Consider the following 19998-nt stretch of genomic DNA (forward strand, 5'->3'; position numbering starts at 1 on the left):
GTATAAAGGGATTCCGGCTTATTTTCAGCTATTTTTGTTTTTTTTTATAGCCCGCCAAGCTCGTCGCCTGCGCAAAATGTTCGAGTGCGGCTGCCGGGCTAGCGTGTGAGCTATACGAAATGACTAGAACGCAATCTCGGTCAAATCAGATCAATACACAGACCACCCGTTGCCAGTGTCTGCGTGGTATTGAGTAAACAATCAATGCCGAATCTCTTCCAGACTTTTTTTTTTTCTTCTTCTTTTAAGCGAGAGTGGAAGTTCCGCGGAGACACATTGATTGCTCTGACGTCAAGAAAACGTCACTTGCTCGGAAGGCGGCCGGTTGAGGAAGCCCTTGTTGTGCGAGGAAGCCGGCCGAGGCGTTCGTGTGGTTTCTATGGCGATGGTTCCTGCATCGACCAGTTCAAGATGACACAACGCGTCAGCAGCCGCATGGAACTGACCCCCTCTTTTAGTTTTCTGCTCTTTTTGCAACGCTATTGTGCCTGCCTATAGCCGATCAGAATCGCAAAAGTGCATTATTGAAATATCTTCATGACCGACAGGGATTGAAAACAATTCCCTCAGAGTTATGGAGAGAGCAGTGCGAAAGAAGCTTAAAAATGAGAAAAATAAATCGGACAAAATATCAAGAACAACTGTAATTATTGCAGTTAAATACGTTTTTAAATATGGCACAGCGAATCCCAAGTGGCAAATTTATGACAGCGAGGACGTTGCTCAGACTAAAGCAGGCGCGTCCACGCAGGGGGACAACGTACACACATATAGAGTGGCACAACGAGTTCACGCAGTTCATACCGAAATCGACGGCCGTGGTGCCGGAAATCCTTGTGACTCACCGGTGAGCTATAGGGGTGCTTCCCAGCGACTAGCGTGAGTTAACCCTGCGAGGATTAGTCTTTTCCGTGGCTCATAGGTCAGTTATTATTATTTTTTTTTCGACAAGGGTGACGGTCGCCGGCCTGGATTCGCGACATTACAGCCGTGTTCTATCGATGTGCACGCTTAAAAAGGCGCCTGCAGTTCGCTTACGTAAGTGAAGCGTGGTGTAATTTGATCCTATAGTGTCTTGGTAGAGAACGCACGGAGCACACCAGCTGTCAGCATTGAAACAGTAGATCAAAAATTTCCACTATGGGAAACCACCATAGAAAACATGGCCTGCATGAGATTTTACGAGCACTACACCCCACGACGGTTTTTTGAAATCTTAAGACGAGGCTCGAAAAAAAAAAAAAACTAAAATAGCTATTTGTTTGTCTGTTTATATGCTCGTGAAAAAAAAAAAGAAGAAACTGTATAGGGCTTGGATTCCGTAATTTATCCCTGAGAGTGAGACGATCGACTCAATTTATCATATGATGATAGCAAGTTGAACTGGTTTTCACTAAGAGACTGCAGGGTGTTATCGTGGGCGCATATGGATCGAGAGTGCCGTTCTCTGATTTTTTTTTTTATCTGCCTAGATTTACGACAGAGCTATGCATTCATTTTCGAGCATCCGTCATGAGTAGGCGTACAGGCACAACAAAGTGTAGGCGAACGACACATGCCATTATATATGCGGAATTCCCGACACCTGATGCACGAAGGCCTTATGTACAGGACAGAATAATGCAGTGTTATCGCTCGAAGGTGTAGACGGCCAAACCCAGCAGTCATTTCTGCGGCAGAAACGGTCGTACAGGAGGGGGTTTGGTGTTGGTAAGGAAAGACGGTCTATATAGGGCTAGATTACTTGGCGACCAGTATAGGGAACCTGCAATCGTCGGGCGTCGCCACTAGCGCGGCGACATATGCGCCACCAACGGAGGTGTCGTCAACCACGAAGGCGCTCCATTAGATGCCGGCGCCGCTGAAGCGCTTGTTTTCGCCGTTGTTTCCTATTGTATCTGCGTCGTTACGACCATCCTCAACGTTGCACCGCAAGTTCATTTGCTCGGGACGTTTTATTTTTGCATTCAGCAGCAACCGGAGAACGTAAGCTACCCGCAATGTCGCGGGTTCTCCACTGCGGATTCAAGCATGTCGACGGCCTCGAGGAGTATTTTCGGCCGTCGCTACTGCGGAAAGGACGCCGATTGCTTGAAAATAGCCATGTATTTGGAGTCCGAGAAGTGGATGGCACTGAAGTCTCGGCAAAATGCCTGTCACAACAGAGCAAGCACACATATGAAGTTGACCTCAAGGTAAGTAAACAAAACAATGCGGTTTAAGTACGCCGAGGCGCACGTGCGATCTGTCGGCTTTGCAGTTTTTACTGCCCCACTGCACTTTTACTTATTTGGCCTCACATTATGCCTGAGCGGTCTATTTTTCTTCCGATATCCCGATTTGCAGCTGACGACTGAGCCCCGAAAAATAGAAAGCGGGAAATGCACGTGTCGCTACGGAAGCCTGGGCAACTGCAAGCATTGCGCTGCAGTTGCTTTTTACCTCAATGAATTTGAGCACGCATCCTGCACGAGTGCACCACAGGCGTGGGGGAAACCAGCAGGGAAGCCGCTGCTTAATGACAAGGCCAGCATTGAGGAATTGTTTGGAGGTATGATTCACTTTGTTTTATTGCTGTTATGTAGTGCATGTGCTGCTAGTTTTCAGTACAGCACTGCTTGCATGAAACATCTGTTATGTCATCGCATGTCTCCTTGCAAACCATAGTGCTGTGGTCATATCTATTTTCCTTGCTGTCACTTTTACCTGTCACCATATTTATGTGGTTTTGTGCTCAACACATTGATTAGCTATTCCAACTGTATTGCTTAATATTCAGTGTGTTTTGTCATTCTTCCTCCAGACTACAACAGCACCTTTGTAGGGAACAAAAAGCCTGATGAGCTGTCCCCATTTTATGTGCTGGAATACTTTCCGGGCATTGTTTCACCATTCACTGAAACTTTGGGAGCAATGGTCAACAGTGAGACGGATTTAACCGACCCAGAGGCAGAAAGAGAAGCCAGGCGGGTTTTGCAGCTAGAAACAATTGGCCAGCTGCTTCCAGCACCTTGCAAGGCGTTGCATGTGCTGCAAATATCGGGCACCTACCCAAAACAAACAGTGAGATCAAAAGACCATATGCAGCTCCTGACGCAACAGCAGAAAGAGTTTTATGAAACAAATATTGTCTGCGAGTCTGTGCCAGACTTATGCGTGGCGACCATGGGCCAATCAAGCTGTCTGAGGTATGGAAACAACAATGACAGAGGTCATTCTTGCTTATAGTAGGTATACAGCCTTTGTTAAAGGATTTGGAAGGCTGCATCCGCAGCCTTCCAAATCTCCTGAGGGTAAGAAAATCTCTAGTTCTGACTCCTCTAATGGGCTGGAGTTCCAGGTATGCTACAGGAGCCCCACTGCACAGCTTAGAACTAAGCCCCTGAGCTCTAAACTTTTGACAAAGCAGGTACATGTTTACTTCATGCTTCTGATTTTGGTTATGTGAACTCTTATTTAGGTGGCACAAAGAGAAAAAATTCAGGATAAGCAGCACAACTGGGCACACAGTACTACATACTAGACGCAGCCCTGAGGTGGTTGCCAAGGCCATCCTGGATTCAAGGCCATTTTCATCACAGGCCACTGCATATGGTACGCATAAAGTGCAAGATTTTTCTTGTGGAATACACAGCACTAAAACAGTGACAGAAGAGAATCCATGTTCTCATGTTTTCAAATGGATCTCGACTCCTTTAAATGATGTTTTGGTGCTGTATAATCCAACTGTACAATAGCAAGCTTAAGAAAACATATATTTTATTTTATTTACCCAATTACAGGACTGCGTATGGAACCCCTGGCTCGGGTGGAGTTTGAGCGCCTACTAGGTGTTGAAGTTGTGGAGGTGAGTTCGTACTTAGTAGAGTCTTCACAGTACCGTGAAATCCAGCACTTCAGAAATAAGAAAGCCTCCAAAGCAAAAAAATATCCAATGTTGCACAACCCTTTCAGCAGTGTGAACCTCAACACGACAATGTTTTGCTTTTAATAGGTTGAATAAAGCATTCCAGCTCATGCCACAGAATAGGGTTTGTGGAGCCTGGTTTTGTTACTTTTATCCGGGTATCATGCAGTAAGCTGTCGAAGGGTTAATCAAGAAACTAGCAACTTATTAGGGAAGCCAGGGACAAACTACGGTCGGTTGTAGTGTCTGATTATAAGGTGATTGTAAACAATTCTATTTCAGATGGGTCTCATCCTTCACCCAGATCAACCGTGGCTATGTGGCAGCCCTGACGGCATGTTCTGCCTGTCTGGGGAGACTTATCTCCTTGAGATCAAGTGTCCCTACAAATGCAAAAACAGTGATATGTTCACCGCCTCAGGAGAGAGCATTCTTGATTACATCCAGGGCACCGGCAGCAACCGAAGGCTGAAGATGACACACCATTATTATACCCAAGTACAGATCTTACTGTACCTGCTAAATGTAAAAAAATGTTTTTTTTTTGTTTACTCCAGCAAAGAAAACGTGATAATTGAAGTGAACAGGAATGACATTTTTCTTCAAGAATCGATACCAGCCCTTGAAGATTTTTATTTTACTTTTCTTCTGCCTGCTGCAGCAAAATAAAGCACATGTTCACTACAATTTGTATGTACACCAGAATTGAGCCCCAAACACAATGGAAAAATACATTTCCCATTTACTACTATTATTGCACGTCAGAAAATGCTAACATCCTAAAAATACATAGTGTGATTATGAAACTGAAAATGACATGTGAAATGAGCTAACAAATATGACCACTGCTTACCAGTTCTGCTGCTGCATGTGTGCGTAACACTGAAGCAGATGCACTAAAAACAAAAGCTCATTTGAAGTGTTTTTCATGCATCATTTCTGAAGACCTAGAACAAAGTACTTTACAGAACAGCAAAAAAGCAACTTGTACAGCTTGGTTAGCAATGCATTTCTTTATGTGCTAGAAGGAAAATGGCACACTTCAAAGCATTAATGCAAAACAACATTAGCATTAAAAAACAAACTTAATGGAAACAACATCATTATACAATATAAAACTGGAAAATATATCCTTTGCTTGCACACGAGACTTACTGACAGGTAAAGGCAGGTGACAATGCATTATCCACATTTGATCACTGCACTGGTAAGGTTTTCTGGTTTTCTACACAAAATTATGGCAAACAGCTCAACCCAGCCTCTAACCTTATGCACACAAAAACAGGCCATTTTTCACAGTACAGCATCACATATCCACTTCCAGTTCTGAACTAATCTTGCCTATTTAAATTTCCTGTACCTGATACAATACACTGTTAAGACAAAAGTTTCGGACCGAAACGTCATAGAAGTTCTAAGCTCCATTGAAACAGCACCCACAGTTTACAAAAACTGGCCACTGCCTTGTGTGCTGTGAGATATCCGTGCACATTAGAACCCTAATGAAATCAAAATTATAATCCAAAGCCGACCACTGCAGTGTTTCTCGTAACCCACATATAACTCTGAAACATTAAAGTGCAAATACTCTAATGCCCAGATGTATGGCCAAACAAATGACTATCCAGAATGAGTATCTATGGCAAAGCAACAGCAGAAAGATTTAATTCTTGGTAACACAGAAAAAAACTGATGAAGGGTTGGAAGCCTCGGCCCACCATCTAATATTCTGACAAAAACGATATGTCGAAATCCCAGGCAGCCGAGCCCTTGTTGAAATACTGGCTAGTAGACTTGAGTCTTCTGTAACCTATGTTTGTTTCCTTTCATGCTATCAAGGGCAAAACCAGTGAAGCGGATGTTTTAAGATGACTGTGGCTGCTCTTTGCGTTTAATGATTGGAAGCTGGAGGTTAGCTAGTACACAGCAGATATGGAAAATATCAGTCATGCATGGGATGAGCTCAGTTGGTACTTTGTTGTTTAATACATTGTATATTTTAATCCTTTGAATCATTCTTTCGACATGTATTCTCACTTGCGCAATACTGTAAGTGTCCCTAACCTCTTCTGGAGTGAACTGAGAGCCATGGAGAAATGGCGGCATAACAAGAACAACATTCTCGTTCCCTAAAAGTGTTCTAATGCCTGGGAATCCCTTATCTGCCAGAACTGTGTCCCCAGCTTGAACAAGGTCTAAAAAGCCTGAATCAACAGTTACGTGTGTATCAGATAACCTACCACCATAAGCTTTTGAGCAAAAACATATCATCCCTCCTGGTGTTATGGACACCAAAAACTTAAGTGTGTATGCCCCTTTGTAATTCGAGTATAGGACTCGTTCTTGCTGCACAGTTGGTGGCTGCTCAGTACGTACTTCTGTGCAATCAATAATCATTGTACATCCAGGATAATGAGCCTTGAAACATTCAGGCATTGTGGCCTCAATCACTTTTGAGGGAGGGCGAAAAATCCACTTCTTGGTTGCCACAGAGAGTGTCCTCAAAACGCTTTTGAAATGTCTCGACGCAGACGTTTCGCTTATAGAGAAGAGAACAGCTAGTGACGAGTAGCTGATGCCAAGTTTTAGCTTCATAAGAAACAAAAGGAGCCTGTTTTGATTTGTGACATCACATTTTCGTTCTGAAGAAGGTGGCAACATGCTAAGAAGCAATGCAAAGATTATGTTGCTGACACTACAGAGATCTTGCAATGCATTCACTGAGTTTACAATGCTTTCATAGCCAGAAAAATAGCTAGTTCTATGATCAGGTCCACTGTGCTTGCTAATGGATGTTGGCTGGTGCTGTACGCTGCTGTCGCATGTCTCAAGATGTGTTACTTGAGTCGATGCACCCGCTTCATTTATGAGGCACATGAACACTGTAAACTTCTTTCTTGATAAACTTGTGTCTTCTGTTTGGGTTTCCTGTGTAAAATTGCAATAATAAAGAATAAATACATGTAAGGTAACAATGCAAAACTCATTTTCACTAGTCATAATGTACAAGAGTATCAACAATAAAGAAACATCTCGATATGAGCCTTCCAGAAAAATGCTGTCACATTTTGTGCGCAGGTGTTAGTGAAAAGCAAGGAGAAAGGAAAAAACAGTAAGAGTATAACGCTGCTAACTTGTTGCCTATGCTTCACAGGGAGACGTAGCTGAGCATGGTATAATACCAAAAGTATAAACTTAATTTTCTGATAAGGACAGAAAACTGGGTAAGTTGATGGGGAATCATACTCAAACCACGTGAAAAACAAGAAAAAAGCGAGTGAGAAGTATTAGTTTATCAGCTTAAGTATTAATTTTCTGTACAACCACAGGCATCCAACTTCAGTTCACGAAATACCTAGAAGCTCACCATGGATTTTGCTGTCGTGTGAAGCTCAGCAGCAACAGTGCACAGCAGATCCAAGTTTTCAAATGATGTCTGCTCACACAACTCATCCGGGCCAGTTGCTTGATCACCTGTGGCAAGGCTGCAGGTGCCACTGGCTGCTGCTACTTGAGCTGTGGGGTCAAAAGCTGACCCGAGGTCAGCAGATGATGTAGTGTCAACAGGTGATGCAAGGGCAGCAGAAGGGGCAGATGATGACGCACAGTGCCGCTGTTTCCACCTGCACATATAACAGAAGCAGTAATGCCATTAAAATCTTACTTGTGAGTGCACGTGGCTTTTGTTTTGGTACACGTGTACATGCAGATTTCTTGGTAGAGATGAACTGCTTTAAGGTGAAGCTAAATTTAAAAAAAAAATGTAATACATCCCAGAGTCCCAGGTTTTGCAGCAAACTAGAGCATAAGTAGCACAGCAGAGACGAGCTTACCTGTTAAATCTATCCAACCGAGCAGAAGGCGAAGTGGACCGCTTTTTGTACACTGTCGGGAATATTGTGGGTACATAACCAGGGTGACTTTCAATGGTGCTTTTTTCACCGTTCACAAAGTGCTTCGAGCACACCCTTGAATCTCTATTTGGCTGCCAACTTGAGGAGTCTCCGAAACTGAAACGAGTAAAACAGTAAAGCATGAACATTAGGTTATCATCAATCTTCTGCAACAGATGCAGCCGACTCTACTAATGAAAGGGCCATGAATAAAACAGGAAAATACGCTAGGCACGTAAATTATTTACGTATTACCATAGTATTACTGATCTAACGCACTTAATACACACTATTTTCACCCTTGCTTGAGCGCGGAAACAATTTTTAATTTCATGATTGGACAGCCGATTACGCACTAATGCAACAGTTCATAATAATCCGAATGAGTGAACAGTGACAGCGCACGTGCGAGACACCTGAGAGCGCCAGACACTGGGCGTTTTTTAGCGCGTGTGAAATAATCTGACTGGTACCAACCCCGACCAAAATCGTCACTTGAGTGTCCGTAGCTGGCCTAGTCCGAGCGCTCCGTTCCGCGGCACTGCCCGCTCATCGTTGTCTTCTACGTAGCACAAATCCATGCTTTCAGTGATTCGAATGCAGTAAACATTCTCTAGTTTTTCCGCCGGCGTCAACCACCCACTGCCGCGAAAAGCACGTAATGAGACAAAATAAAGCACGATCAAAATGGGGGACGGCTTGTTCTGTATTACTTCCGGAGCACACATCCGCGAGTATTTTCGTCATCCTCAGAAAACAAATACGCGCGACAAATGACGAAGCACAGTGCGTCACGAACTCGTGACAAAGGATGCTGCCTTGTGCGAACTACCTGTACCCTGACAAACAAAACTGTTACCCGATCGAGCCAGTTGACAAATGAACCTTGTCTTTGGGTACTTTCGTAACGTGCAGCAATTATCGTTTACAAATAGGAATTCACTTACTTGACTCGTCGCACGGCGATAATCCATTGCTTTCTTCGTGCCGTCTCCCAAGGCATCGACGGAAAGCTGTACAGCCGCACGCCCGGAGTCCCTTCGCGACTGTGGCAATCTTTCACGGAACAGTACCTGCGCCCACATTTCTTCTTCGCAACTTTGGCAGGGGAGGGATTGCACGGTTCTGAAGATGCCATCGGACCTATCTAGTAGCGTTTACCTGGCTCTCAACTGCAGAAACAGGCGCACCTCTTTCAGACAAGGCCACGGAGATAAACACGGCCTGTGCGAGCGAACGCCTTCGCGCTTCCTGTTTCGGCCGCGAGGCGGCACGGCATGTTCTGTCAAACTGCATTGCAGGGTGCCTATACGGCGCATGCCTAATGTTCGCTTCTGGATGCATCCATCTACTTAAAGGAAATATTTTGTTTCTTGTCCTGGTGCATAACGTTTAACGTCTTACCCTTTACGTATCCAAATCAACCACACCACCAGAAATTGTGTCAAAGGAGTAGAAAGTGAGAAACCTCAAAAACTTCGGTGTATGGGTGGTTGCTCCTGGCCCTAGGGGCTGGGACTGGTAGGTCAGGCCGCTTTTATCTGTTGTGGGCCATCATTGCACCCGCTACCGTTTCGGTGGTGGACGGCGGCTGTTGCGACGCGCGTCTTTCTAGCTCCCCCTTTCCTTTTTCTTTTTTCTCTATTTTATCTTCTGTCCGTACGAGGTAGCGGAGGTGGCTCAGCTACAGAGACAGTAGCATGCCCGTGCATTTTCTTCTCCTTTTTTCTTCAGTCGCAACAATTCAACAACAAAATCTTGTTTTTTTTTCTTTCAGAAATCATCGTCATCGCTGCACCACCGCGACCACTCCGACCGAGTTAATCCCATATAAGTACCAAAGGCTCGTAAACGTGATCCCAAATTGCTTGCTCTGTGCCAGTCACGGTGCTGCTGAACGTAGTCTTTGCGAAAGATATGCTGCCACAATTTTTGTGACAGAAACACTGCTTACACTTCAGAAAAAAGGGTAATAAAACTTCCTTTCATATTTGCCGAGTGTCGGCGGCGTTACGCGGTTTTTCGCACACTTTCTGTGAGCGTCGCCGGTACATTAGACGTGATGGGTGGCAATAAAGGTTGATAATGTCACAGCGTCGGACTCCTTTGATGGGGGCATCATGGCTGGCGGCGCGGTGTCCGCAACGTCATACGTGGCATACAGTGCCTTTACAACATGTCCACAATTACGAGTGCGTCTCTCACTCTGAGCAGGACATTCAGCTATATAGCTCACAGCAAACAGTTCCTACGCACTGTCCCACTTTACAGTTCCGACTGCTCCGTCCACTCTCTGCTTGAGGAGTTCACCGTGGCCATGAAAATTCAAACATAGATATATATTTCTACTTACAAATATTTTTTTGTCTATCTATTTATATTCGCTTCACATGGATCGGAATGCTCATTAACTTCTCCATCGCATGAATACAATGTGAGCAAAGTATTGGTCAACGTTTGTCTTGATTATACAGTCGTTCTGCACATAGCGATGATTTAGCTGCCTACATCATCACGTGGCATCTGGTAGATCAATTTTTAGCGGCATTCCTATTTTCTGAAATCTTCCCTCAGTTGAAAACCGCTGCTGGAGAAAAAAGAAAACACAGAACAAAGATTTCTCTTGTCGATTGCCTTAGATCAGAATCCTTAATAAAATAATATGGTCAGCGACTCAGCGTTGTTTAATGTGTTCGCAGATACCATTCAGATGTAGTTTGCAGTGAGTTTTCCAATCAGATTTGTAGTCTAGAAAAACTGCGCTCGTCTGTATTTCTGAAAAAGAAAGGCGGTCTCACAAATGCTGAAATCAAGAAAGTTAAGTTAAATTGGTTCACAGGAAGGGAAAGGCGCAGTAACTGTCACACTTGCTCTGTGGACACCCGAACCGCGCCGTAAGGGAAGGGAGGAAGGTGGGAATGAAAGTGGAAAGAGAGAAAGAGGAGCCGTAGTGGAGGGCTACGGAGTAATTTCGACCACCTGGGGATCTTTAACGTGCGCTGACATCGCACAGCACACGACGCCTCTTCGTTTCGCCTCCATCGAAACGCAGCCGCCGAGGTCGGGTTCGAACCCGGGAACTCCGGCACAGTAGTCGGGCGTCTTACCACTGCACCACCCCGGCGGGGCATGAAATCAAGAAATAATCAGTGCTACTGCCGGCACACATTCGTTTTTTTTTTACTTCACAACAAACAAGCGTTCACCTGAAGACTCTCACTTGAAGACTCTCACTTGTTCACAGATTACGCGATGACAAGGATTTGGGTGGCCGGTTTCATTCCGCTCTGCAAAACGTCACTATTTTTAGTGACTGCTCAAAGCAATGTCCTGAAACTTATTCCAAAAACGGGCATTAATCAACTTTTACCTTCATCCCTTCCCTTACGGCGCGGTTCAGGTGTCCACATAGCAAGTGTGACAGATACTGCGCCTTTCCCTTCCTATGAACCAACTAACCCACCAATCAACTCCCTTTGCTGCAAAAGAGCTAGCAATGTGCCTTTGCCCAGCTGTGTTTAGGATGACCCTGCATATTTTGGAAATGATTTATTTATTATTTCCCTTGTGCACCGCGAATAGGCCGCAGCCAGTTTTACAAAGAAAAATATTAAGTCAGGACCCGCTTTCCGTCGAAGGCCTCCAAGGCTATCAGAGAGCCAGTCCACACCATTATCAGCTCAACACCAATATAGATAGTGCTGCTTCCCCTTTATCTTTAATTACTTTTTCATACAATGCGCGAATTCCACGTGCCCTAAAATAGCAGCTGTTAGACATTTGTTCAAAGGGGGTTAAAAAAGCAACAGTGAGAATTGCAGGCCAAAAATCTGTGTTGCCTATTTTGGCTCATATATTTGAAGAGTTTCGTATTAAAATCATGATGTCATTTTTCAAGAAGTTTTCAATTCTACTCACAGTGTCACCATGGTGTTGTCGCAGAAAAATACAATGCTGAGCATTTTAGAGGTTTCGCTGATGAGCGTTGAATTCTTTAGAAAAGAATAGATTTAGTTCACCTTTATATTTAGGCATAAAAATCCACCAATACAGTTGGTCACAAGATTTTTCTCTGTAAATTTTGTATGGTTGGTTTGGGAACGCCGTTCTAAGCTTTCCTTAACAACTGTTTTTAGAAAGAGAACCTAGTAGTGAATATAAGTAACAGAGCTGAAAGTTGGGTCAGTTGGCACATGTTCTTGAAAGAAACCAGTCAAAAGACGAAGGGCAAAGAGGAAGACGAGGCACGCACATCGACTGGTCGATGTGTGTTCCTCTTTGTCCTTCGTCTTTTGACTGGTTTCTTTCAAGAATATAAGTAGTATGTGGTATTTAATGTAAACTGTACTGAAAGGTTTTATTTTCTTTTTTAAATGCGCACGCATGATTTTCCTTCAATGGCCACACAAAATCGAGTCTTCTAGTGCGCTGATAGCCCAATTTTATTTCCAAGCATGTGCTACAAAATCGCGGTAAATTTATTGCGAGCGAACACTCGGCAATAAAAAAAAAACGTTTAGACGACTGCTGTTTGACTGCATGCGCAACAAAAAAGAAAGACATATAATTTAGATACCCTTTAAAATGCCTTTTATTATCAGACAGTTACTCCTGCACAACAGTGCTCGTTTTCCATGTGATTGCACAGTCCTGTTGAATATATCTATGCAATTGCTGAAAGTGCATGCTCTTACTTGGAGTATCATTTGGCTTTTCGCTTAATTTCTTGGCCCAACTGCAGGCTTAAAAACGCGCCCAGCATGTACGATCTTACATGAGCTGAGATGCGCCACGAAGTTACTATCTTATTAACTATTGGGCTTGTTAGAACGACTAAATCGGTAGGATACCCCCCCCCCCCCCCCCCCCCCCCCCCCCTATTGTGCTGCGGTAGATAAAGTTTACATCGTCGTTGTGTATAACTCTTTTTTTTTTTTTCAGCCAGCTAAAAATATAAGTTCAGGATGCTGCTAAAATGCATTTGATAATCATTTTTCTCGTTTTATAATGTCTAGGGTGTGGTGTTACTATCGATGCATACTTTCCGCGTAACTGCGTGTAGGTCTGCTTTGCATGTCCAATGTCTTTACGGCTTAATAAGGAAGAATTTATGCACTTGTTTTTAATTTCCTAATAGAGTGACACATATGATGTTTGTTTGTTTGTGGGGTTTAACGTCCCAAAGCGACTAAGGCTATGAAAGACGCCGTAGTGGAGGACTCCGGAAATTTCGACCACCTGGGGTTCTTTAACCTGCTCTGACATCGCACAGCACACGGGTGCTTTGCTTTTCGCCTCCATCGAAAAGCGGCCGCCGAGGCCGGGATTCGAACCCGCATCCTTGGGAACAGTGGTCGAGCGCCGTCACCACTGCGCCACCCCGGCGGGGTTGACATATATGATGGCAACGGGTATTCAATAAAGAATGTTTTGTTCTGATGGAACACTCTAGTTAATTTGGTTTTGTTACTGCCTGAGAAAAAAACGTCTCATCTTTATTTTCGCCATTCCACTACTCAGTTCAATGCACCGCTTCCAGCCCTACTCACTGTATGACATATTGCCACCTAGCGTTGCCAGGTGGCGCATGACTGAGGTGAAAAAGGAGGACGAAGTTGAAGAGGACGACAAAGTGTCGCTTACACGTTTGCGTCTGTGCTGCTGTGTTCTTGTGTCTGGACTACCCCCTGCTATCATTGGTATCCTTAGTCACCGTGTACGTGACATTCTGGTGGAGCTGCGGGGTAAAACGATCGCCTATGCAAGAATCTCCATCTACAAGACGTCGCGCCAGCCCTGTACCATTGGACACCCCCGTGCATCGCTCCAGTCGACGGCTCCAGGGACTGTCTCCGGAGTTTCAGCCAGCACCCGCCGCCATGACATCTAGTGCTCCTGCGCAGCAGGTGACGGGCCTCGCACCGGCCTGTAACTACACCTTGCAGGCCCCTCGGGTACCGAAGACTTTCCATGGGGACCTCTTTGAGGATGTGGAGGATTGGTTCCTTCAGTTTGAACGTGTCGCTGCATTCAACCAGTGGGACGATGCTGCCAAACTAAGGAACGTCTACTTCAGCCTTGAGGACGGCGCCCGTATCTGGTACGAGAACCGAGAGCAAGCTTTAACTTCGTGGCGGGAATTCCGTCGTCAGCTGCTCGAGGCTTACACTAGCGCAGATCGTCGCGAGCATGCAGAACGTGCCATTCACTCTCGCATCCAAAGGCCGAATGAGAGTGTCCAAGCATACGTCGAGGACATGACGCGCCTCTTCAGGCGAGCCGATCCCGCCATGTCCGAGGACAAAAAGGTCAGGCACTTGATGCAGGGTTTGAAAGAGCAGTTGTTCGCAGGCCTTGTGCGAAACCCACCCTCGACTGTAAACGGATTCCTTGCGGAGGCCACCACAATGGAAAAGGTGCTACACCAACGTGCCGTGGCTTATGACCGACCTTTTCATACACGCACAACCGCGGAATCATTTGCATCTTCAGAGCGGCATCCCGATGCATTGCGCGAACTGATTCGCAGCGTCGTGCGCGAAGAGCTAAGCAAGTTCTGGAGCCCTCTGCAGCAATCGCCATCTTCCGTTTCTGCTATAGTGCGGGAGGAGGTGCGGCAGGCACTCAAGAGCCCTCTTTCGCCTGTAGTTTCGAGCCCGCCATTGCTGTCGGGGACCGACAATCGTCCCACATATGCGGAAGTTCTGCAGAGTCAGGCTCCCCCTTCACCACCGCCCATTCTCGCGTCACCTACAGTTCCGCTGCCCTCGGTGCAGCCAGTGCAGAACTTCGACAATCGCCCGCTGCCCCGACGCAAAGCCGACATTTGGCGCACGCCTGACCGCCGTCCGCTTTGCTTCCACTGCGGTGAACCAGGACATCTCTACCGGGATTGTCCGTATCGACGCCTCGGTCTCCACGGCTTCCGCATCGACTCGCCTCCTCCCCGGTTTGGTCAACGGCCCCGAGTTATTGAGGAGTACCTGGCGGAGCAGCGTTCATCTCGTTCGCAGCGTCAGCCCCGCTCCCCTTCGCCAAGGCGCTCCTCCTCGTTCACTCACGGTTCCTCGCGAGAGGACCAAGGCCGCTCGTCTAGCCCTGGTCGGGAAAACTGAAAACAGCGACCTTCGGGGGCGAGGCCGCTGGTAGTCGCTGCGTTGAAGACCTCCCTTCGCCGCCGCTTCGATCCGACCGCGAGCTGCTGGTACCGTCACCTAGGGAAGCAAAAAGCGTTTCTCTGGACCTTCCGGTTATTTTAGACGGTCGCACTACGGTCAATGCTTTAGTGGACACCGGTGCCGATTATTCAATTTTGAGTGGTCGCATGGCGACTGTTTTGAAGAAGGTGCTCACTGCTTGGCCAGGTGTGTGCCTTCGAACCGCCGGCGGTCATATAGTTACTCCAAAGGGGATGTGCACGGCTCGCATTCAGATTAACGGACGTACGTTCGTCGTTAGTTGCGTTGTTTTAAGTGACTGCTCCCGTGACCTTATCCTCGGCATTGACTTTCTGCGGGAGTACGGAGCAGTTATCGACCTGCGAAATAGACTCGTCACGTTTTCGATGGGACAGTCTACCGAACAAGATAGTAGCAGTCCTTGCAATAACGCACTTCGTGTTTCCGCTGAGAGCGTCTCGCTGCCGCCGCGAAGCAGTGCTCTTGTGGAAGTTACCTGTGACGATTTCCGTACCGGTGATGCTGTAGCGGAGGCGAACCATACACTCCTGCTTGCTCATGGCATTTGCGCTCCTCGAAGTTTATTGTCGTTTCACAATGGCCGGGCTGCACTCCTTGTCACAAATTTTTCTAATGAGTACCGACACTTGTTCCCGGGGACTGCTATCGCTTTTGCTGACCATGTTGCGCACGATCCGGTCTGTTTTGCATCCACGGCAGTAGAAACTAACGAGCCATCTCTTGACAACATCGACATTAACTGTCACTTGTCAAAGGAGAAACGGCGGGCTTTAGAGCAACTGCTGCTAGACTTCAAGCACTGCTTTGCTTCTTCCTCGAAGGTTCGTCAAACGCCCATTACACAGCATCGCATCATTACTTATGACGACGCTCGCCCAATACGACAGCAGCCTTATCGTGTGTCTGCCAAAGAACGAGAAGTGATCCAGACGCAAGTTCAGGAGATGCTGGATGATGGTGTTGTGCAGCCTTCACAAAGTCCGTGGTCTTCACCAGTTGTCCTTGTCAAAAAGAAAGACGGCACTCTTCGATTTTGCGTCGACTATCGAAAATTGAATAATGTGACAAAGAAAGATGTATACCCGTTGCCGCGCATCGATGACTCACTGGACAGATTGCGACGTGCGAAGTATTTTTCATCTATTGATTTAAAAAGCGGCTATTGGCAAATCGAAGTAGACGAAAGAGACCGAGAAAAAACCGCATTTGTCACTCCAGATGGCCTATATGAATTCAAAGTACTTCCATTTGGATTGTGCTCTGCGCCAGCTACATTCCAAAGGATGATGGACACCGTCCTCACTGGCCTCAAGTGGCAGATCTGTCTTGTGTACTTGGACGATGTAGTTGTTTTTTCCGAAACATTTGATCAACACCTCGAACGCCTTCGAGCTGTCCTGGAAGCCCTCCGTTCTGCTGATCTCACGCTGAAGCCCCAGAAATGCCACTTCGGGTATACAGAACTCAAGTTCCTCGGCCATGTTGTAAGCGCTGATGGGGTGCGCCCGGATCCCGATAAGACTGCTGCCGTCGCACGATTTCCCGTTCCAGCTAATAAGAAGGCTGTTCAGCGCTTCCTCGGCCTGTGCGCATATTATCGGCGTTTCATTGCGGACTTTTCTCAGATCGCAGAACCTCTGACGCGCCTTACAAGGAAGGACACCTCCTTTGTGTGGAACTCTGAGCAGCAGATGGCCTTCTCTTTGCTTCGTGAGCGCCTTCAAACATCCCCTGTTCTGGCGCACTTCGATGAAGCGGCTGACACTGAGATACACACTGACGCCAGTAGTATCGGTCTTGGCGCGGTCCTTGTTCAGCATCAAGACGGGTTTGAGCGAGTAATAGCCTATGCCAGCCGCACTCTCTCTCGTGCCGAAATGAACTATTCCACCTCAGAAAAGGAATGCCTGGCGGTCGTATGGGCTACTATGAAGTTTCGTCCCTATCTTTACGGCCGGCCATTTAAAGTCGTCACCGACCATCATTGTTTGTGCTGGCTGGCAAATCTGCGAGACCCATCTGGACGACTTGCACGCTGGAGTTTACGTCTTCAGGAGTTTGACATAACCATTGTTTACAAGTCCGGCCGCAAACACGAAGACGCCGACACGCTGTCACGAGCACCCGTTGACACTGGCGATACTACAGCCGATGACGATAGCGGTTTTCTAGGAGCCCTCAGCGCATCTGAGCTCAGGGATCGACAAAGAGCTGATCCAGACATCCTTCCACTCATCGATTATCTGGAAGGGCGTGATACGATTCTGCCTCGACACCTATCTCGGCACCTTGGTTCCTTCTGCATACGGCAAGGCGTATTGTATAAAAGAAACTCCCAGAGCCAAGACAGAACTTACCTTCTGGTAGTGCCATGCGAGCTCCGTGAGGATATTCTCCTTGCTTGCCATGATGAACCAACGTCTGGTCATTTGGGTTACTCACGGACGCTTGCTCGCGTCCGCAACATGTATTACTGGCCAGGACTTTCCGCAGCAGTGAAACGCTATGTACGAAGCTGTCGCGAATGCCAGCGCCGTAAAACACCGCCCCAGAAGCCTGCCGGATTTCTCAAGCCCGTTAAAGTACCCCGCATTCCGTTCGACCAAATTGGAATGGATCTCCTTGGTCCTTTCCCTTTGTCGCAGGCCGGAAACAAATGGATAGTAGTCGCTACTGACTACCTGACTCGATACGCTGAGACAAAGGCAATCCCTCATGCCACAGCTTCCGAAGTAGCAGAGTTTTTCATGCACAACATAGTCTTGCGGCATGGCGCCCCTTCCTACGTCATTACCGACAGAGGGACAGCTTTCACATCACAGCTGATCGACCGCATATTTGAGCTGAGTTGCACGACCCATCGCAAAACCACAGCGTACCATCCACAAAGCAATGGCCTTACAGAAAGATTGAACAAGACGATTGCGGACATGTTGGCAATGTACGTCGATGTGCAGCACAAGACCTGGGACGAGGTGCTGCCGTACGTTACATTTGCGTATAATACAGCCTTACAAGAGACAACGCGCTTCACACCATTTCGACTTGTTTACGGACGCGAAGTTCAGAGCATGCTCGATTCCATGCTCCCGTGCCCAGATGATGACCAGCTATCCTCAGATGCCCAGCAATATGCCATCCGCGCTGAGGAAGCCCGCCAGCTCGCCCGTGTGCACATTGGGCAGCAGCAGACCACTGACGCGCACCGTTACAACCTCCGGCACCGCCAGGTTGACTACAGGCCTGGAGATCAAGTCTGGGTGTGGACACCAGTTCGCCGTCCGGGCTTGTCAGAGAAACTCCTTTCCCGCTACTTCGGGCCGTACAAAGTGTTGCGCCGTGTGAGTGACCTTAGTTATGAAGTTATCCCAGACGGTGCCACACAACCAAAACGTCGAAAGCACAGCTCGGACATTGTGCACATTGTGCGACTGAAGCCGTACTACCACCGATAGCGTATGGCCACCCGCTGTGACCACTCTCTTGCTTTTCACACCATTTTTACCGGCCCTTCTCATTTTTTTCCGGAGGGGGGGGGGGGGGGTAATGCCACCTAGCGTTGCCAGGTGGCGCATGACTGAGGTGAAAAAGGAGGACGAAGTTGAAGAGGACGACAAAGTGTCGCTTACACGTTTGCGTCTGTGCTGCTGTGTTCTTGTGTCTGGGCTACCCCCTGCTATCATTGGTATCCTTAGTCACCGTGTACGTGACAATATTACATTAAAACTACGGGGCACATTACCCGAAGCGATAGCGTAAGCTGCCACCTGACATATAAAGCCCCTCTTTAGCCAAGCAGTATGAACGTGCCTACGTTGCCTAGGGGAAACTTGTCTTGAGCCAGAATTCAAGGGTTGTGTTGTGAGGGTTTTCGCTCACAACATAGACGCCGACGTCGGACTTTTTGGTGGACGGGGCCTTTGACGCAGTCGCATTAAGAAAGAGGCGCACGATCAGAAAGAAGACGTTTCGGTTCTGGAGCGTCTGTCGCCTGCCGCCGAAAAATTGGTGTCGTGATTTAGGAACCTCTGCTACCATTCACCTGGCAGGTGGAAAGAATCGCTCGCAAGCTACCATGTCTGGTACAAGAAAGTTGTCCGCTGCGGCAGGTGGTTGGTGGGAAACAGAGAAATCCACCCCTTCCTTTTGGAGGGTAGAGGCTGGAGTGACAAAATACCCGGATACAACGAAGCACTACGATATAGCGAAAAACGTATATTTATCAACTTGATCGTTAATATATTCAAGAAGAGCCGCCGCCTGCCATATAGCATACTTGGTTCAAGGAAGAACCGCCTGCCACGGTTGACAGGTAGCGCGCGACAAGATGCAAGCCCCTGCGAAAAACGTCGTCGTGGTTCTGAAGCATCTGCCACCTGCCGCTGTTAGCACATGGAAGAGCCAGCTGTGGCAGGTGACAGGTAGAAAATGGAGAGAGAGAGAGAGAGAGAGAGAGAGAGAGGGGGAGGGGGAGAGGGAGAGGGAGAGAGAGAAATCTTACCTTTTCTATTGTTGGGTAGGGACAAAAGACGCGAAAAAAATATTAAAATTTGTACCAATAAAATTGATCACGCCACACTGAAGAAGAAGGAGGCTTAATTAAGGAGGATAGGCAATTAAAGACACCTCAAAGTCACAATTTTCTGATTGCCTCCACAGCCTCAGTCAGTGCATTCTGTGGGCACGCCATTGCCAACGCATACCTAGTCGCACGAATCGTGTTTATTGCTTGGATTTTTCTTTTTCACGTGTTAATTTGATCGATGATGATGGAAGCTAATGACACAATGGCAACCTTGGCCATAAAGGGCCGTGGCTCAATATACCGTTCGTCTATATGAGGTTTAGTCGTAGGTACATTTCCTAGCATTTCTGCCCTTGTTTTATTGCTTGGGGTCCCAATAAAAGTCTTCCAGCCAATGGCGCTGACCGCCTTTGTCATGACGTCGCGGTCAATCCCATTTAAACAGGCGTGCCTGCTATCCACCTGCAATTCCAC

General features: G+C 47.0%; 1 protein-coding gene and 1 pseudogene across 1 annotated transcript; one reads left to right on the top strand and one right to left on the bottom strand.

Annotated features, from left to right (window-relative positions):
* The first annotated feature begins 1791 nt into the window (after positions 1-1791).
* Positions 1792-4326, top strand: LOC146191511 (uncharacterized; annotated as a pseudogene).
* LOC146191512 (uncharacterized) lies at positions 3759-9104 on the bottom strand. The gene is made up of 4 exons (XM_084602021.1): positions 8748-9104; positions 7741-7917; positions 7275-7530; positions 3759-6835 (listed from the first exon to the last, which is right to left on the bottom strand). Exons 1-4 carry the CDS (start codon positions 8936-8938, stop codon positions 5771-5773), a joined length of 1689 nt encoding a protein of 562 aa, XP_084458147.1. The 5' UTR covers positions 8939-9104; the 3' UTR covers positions 3759-5770.
* Between the last annotated feature and the right edge of the window lie 10894 nt (positions 9105-19998).

This window comes from Amblyomma maculatum, chromosome 4 (assembly GCF_055883805.1).
Source record: "Amblyomma maculatum isolate TAMU_Amacu chromosome 4, ASM5588380v1, whole genome shotgun sequence".
Taxonomy (NCBI): Eukaryota; Metazoa; Arthropoda; class Arachnida; order Ixodida; family Ixodidae; genus Amblyomma; species Amblyomma maculatum.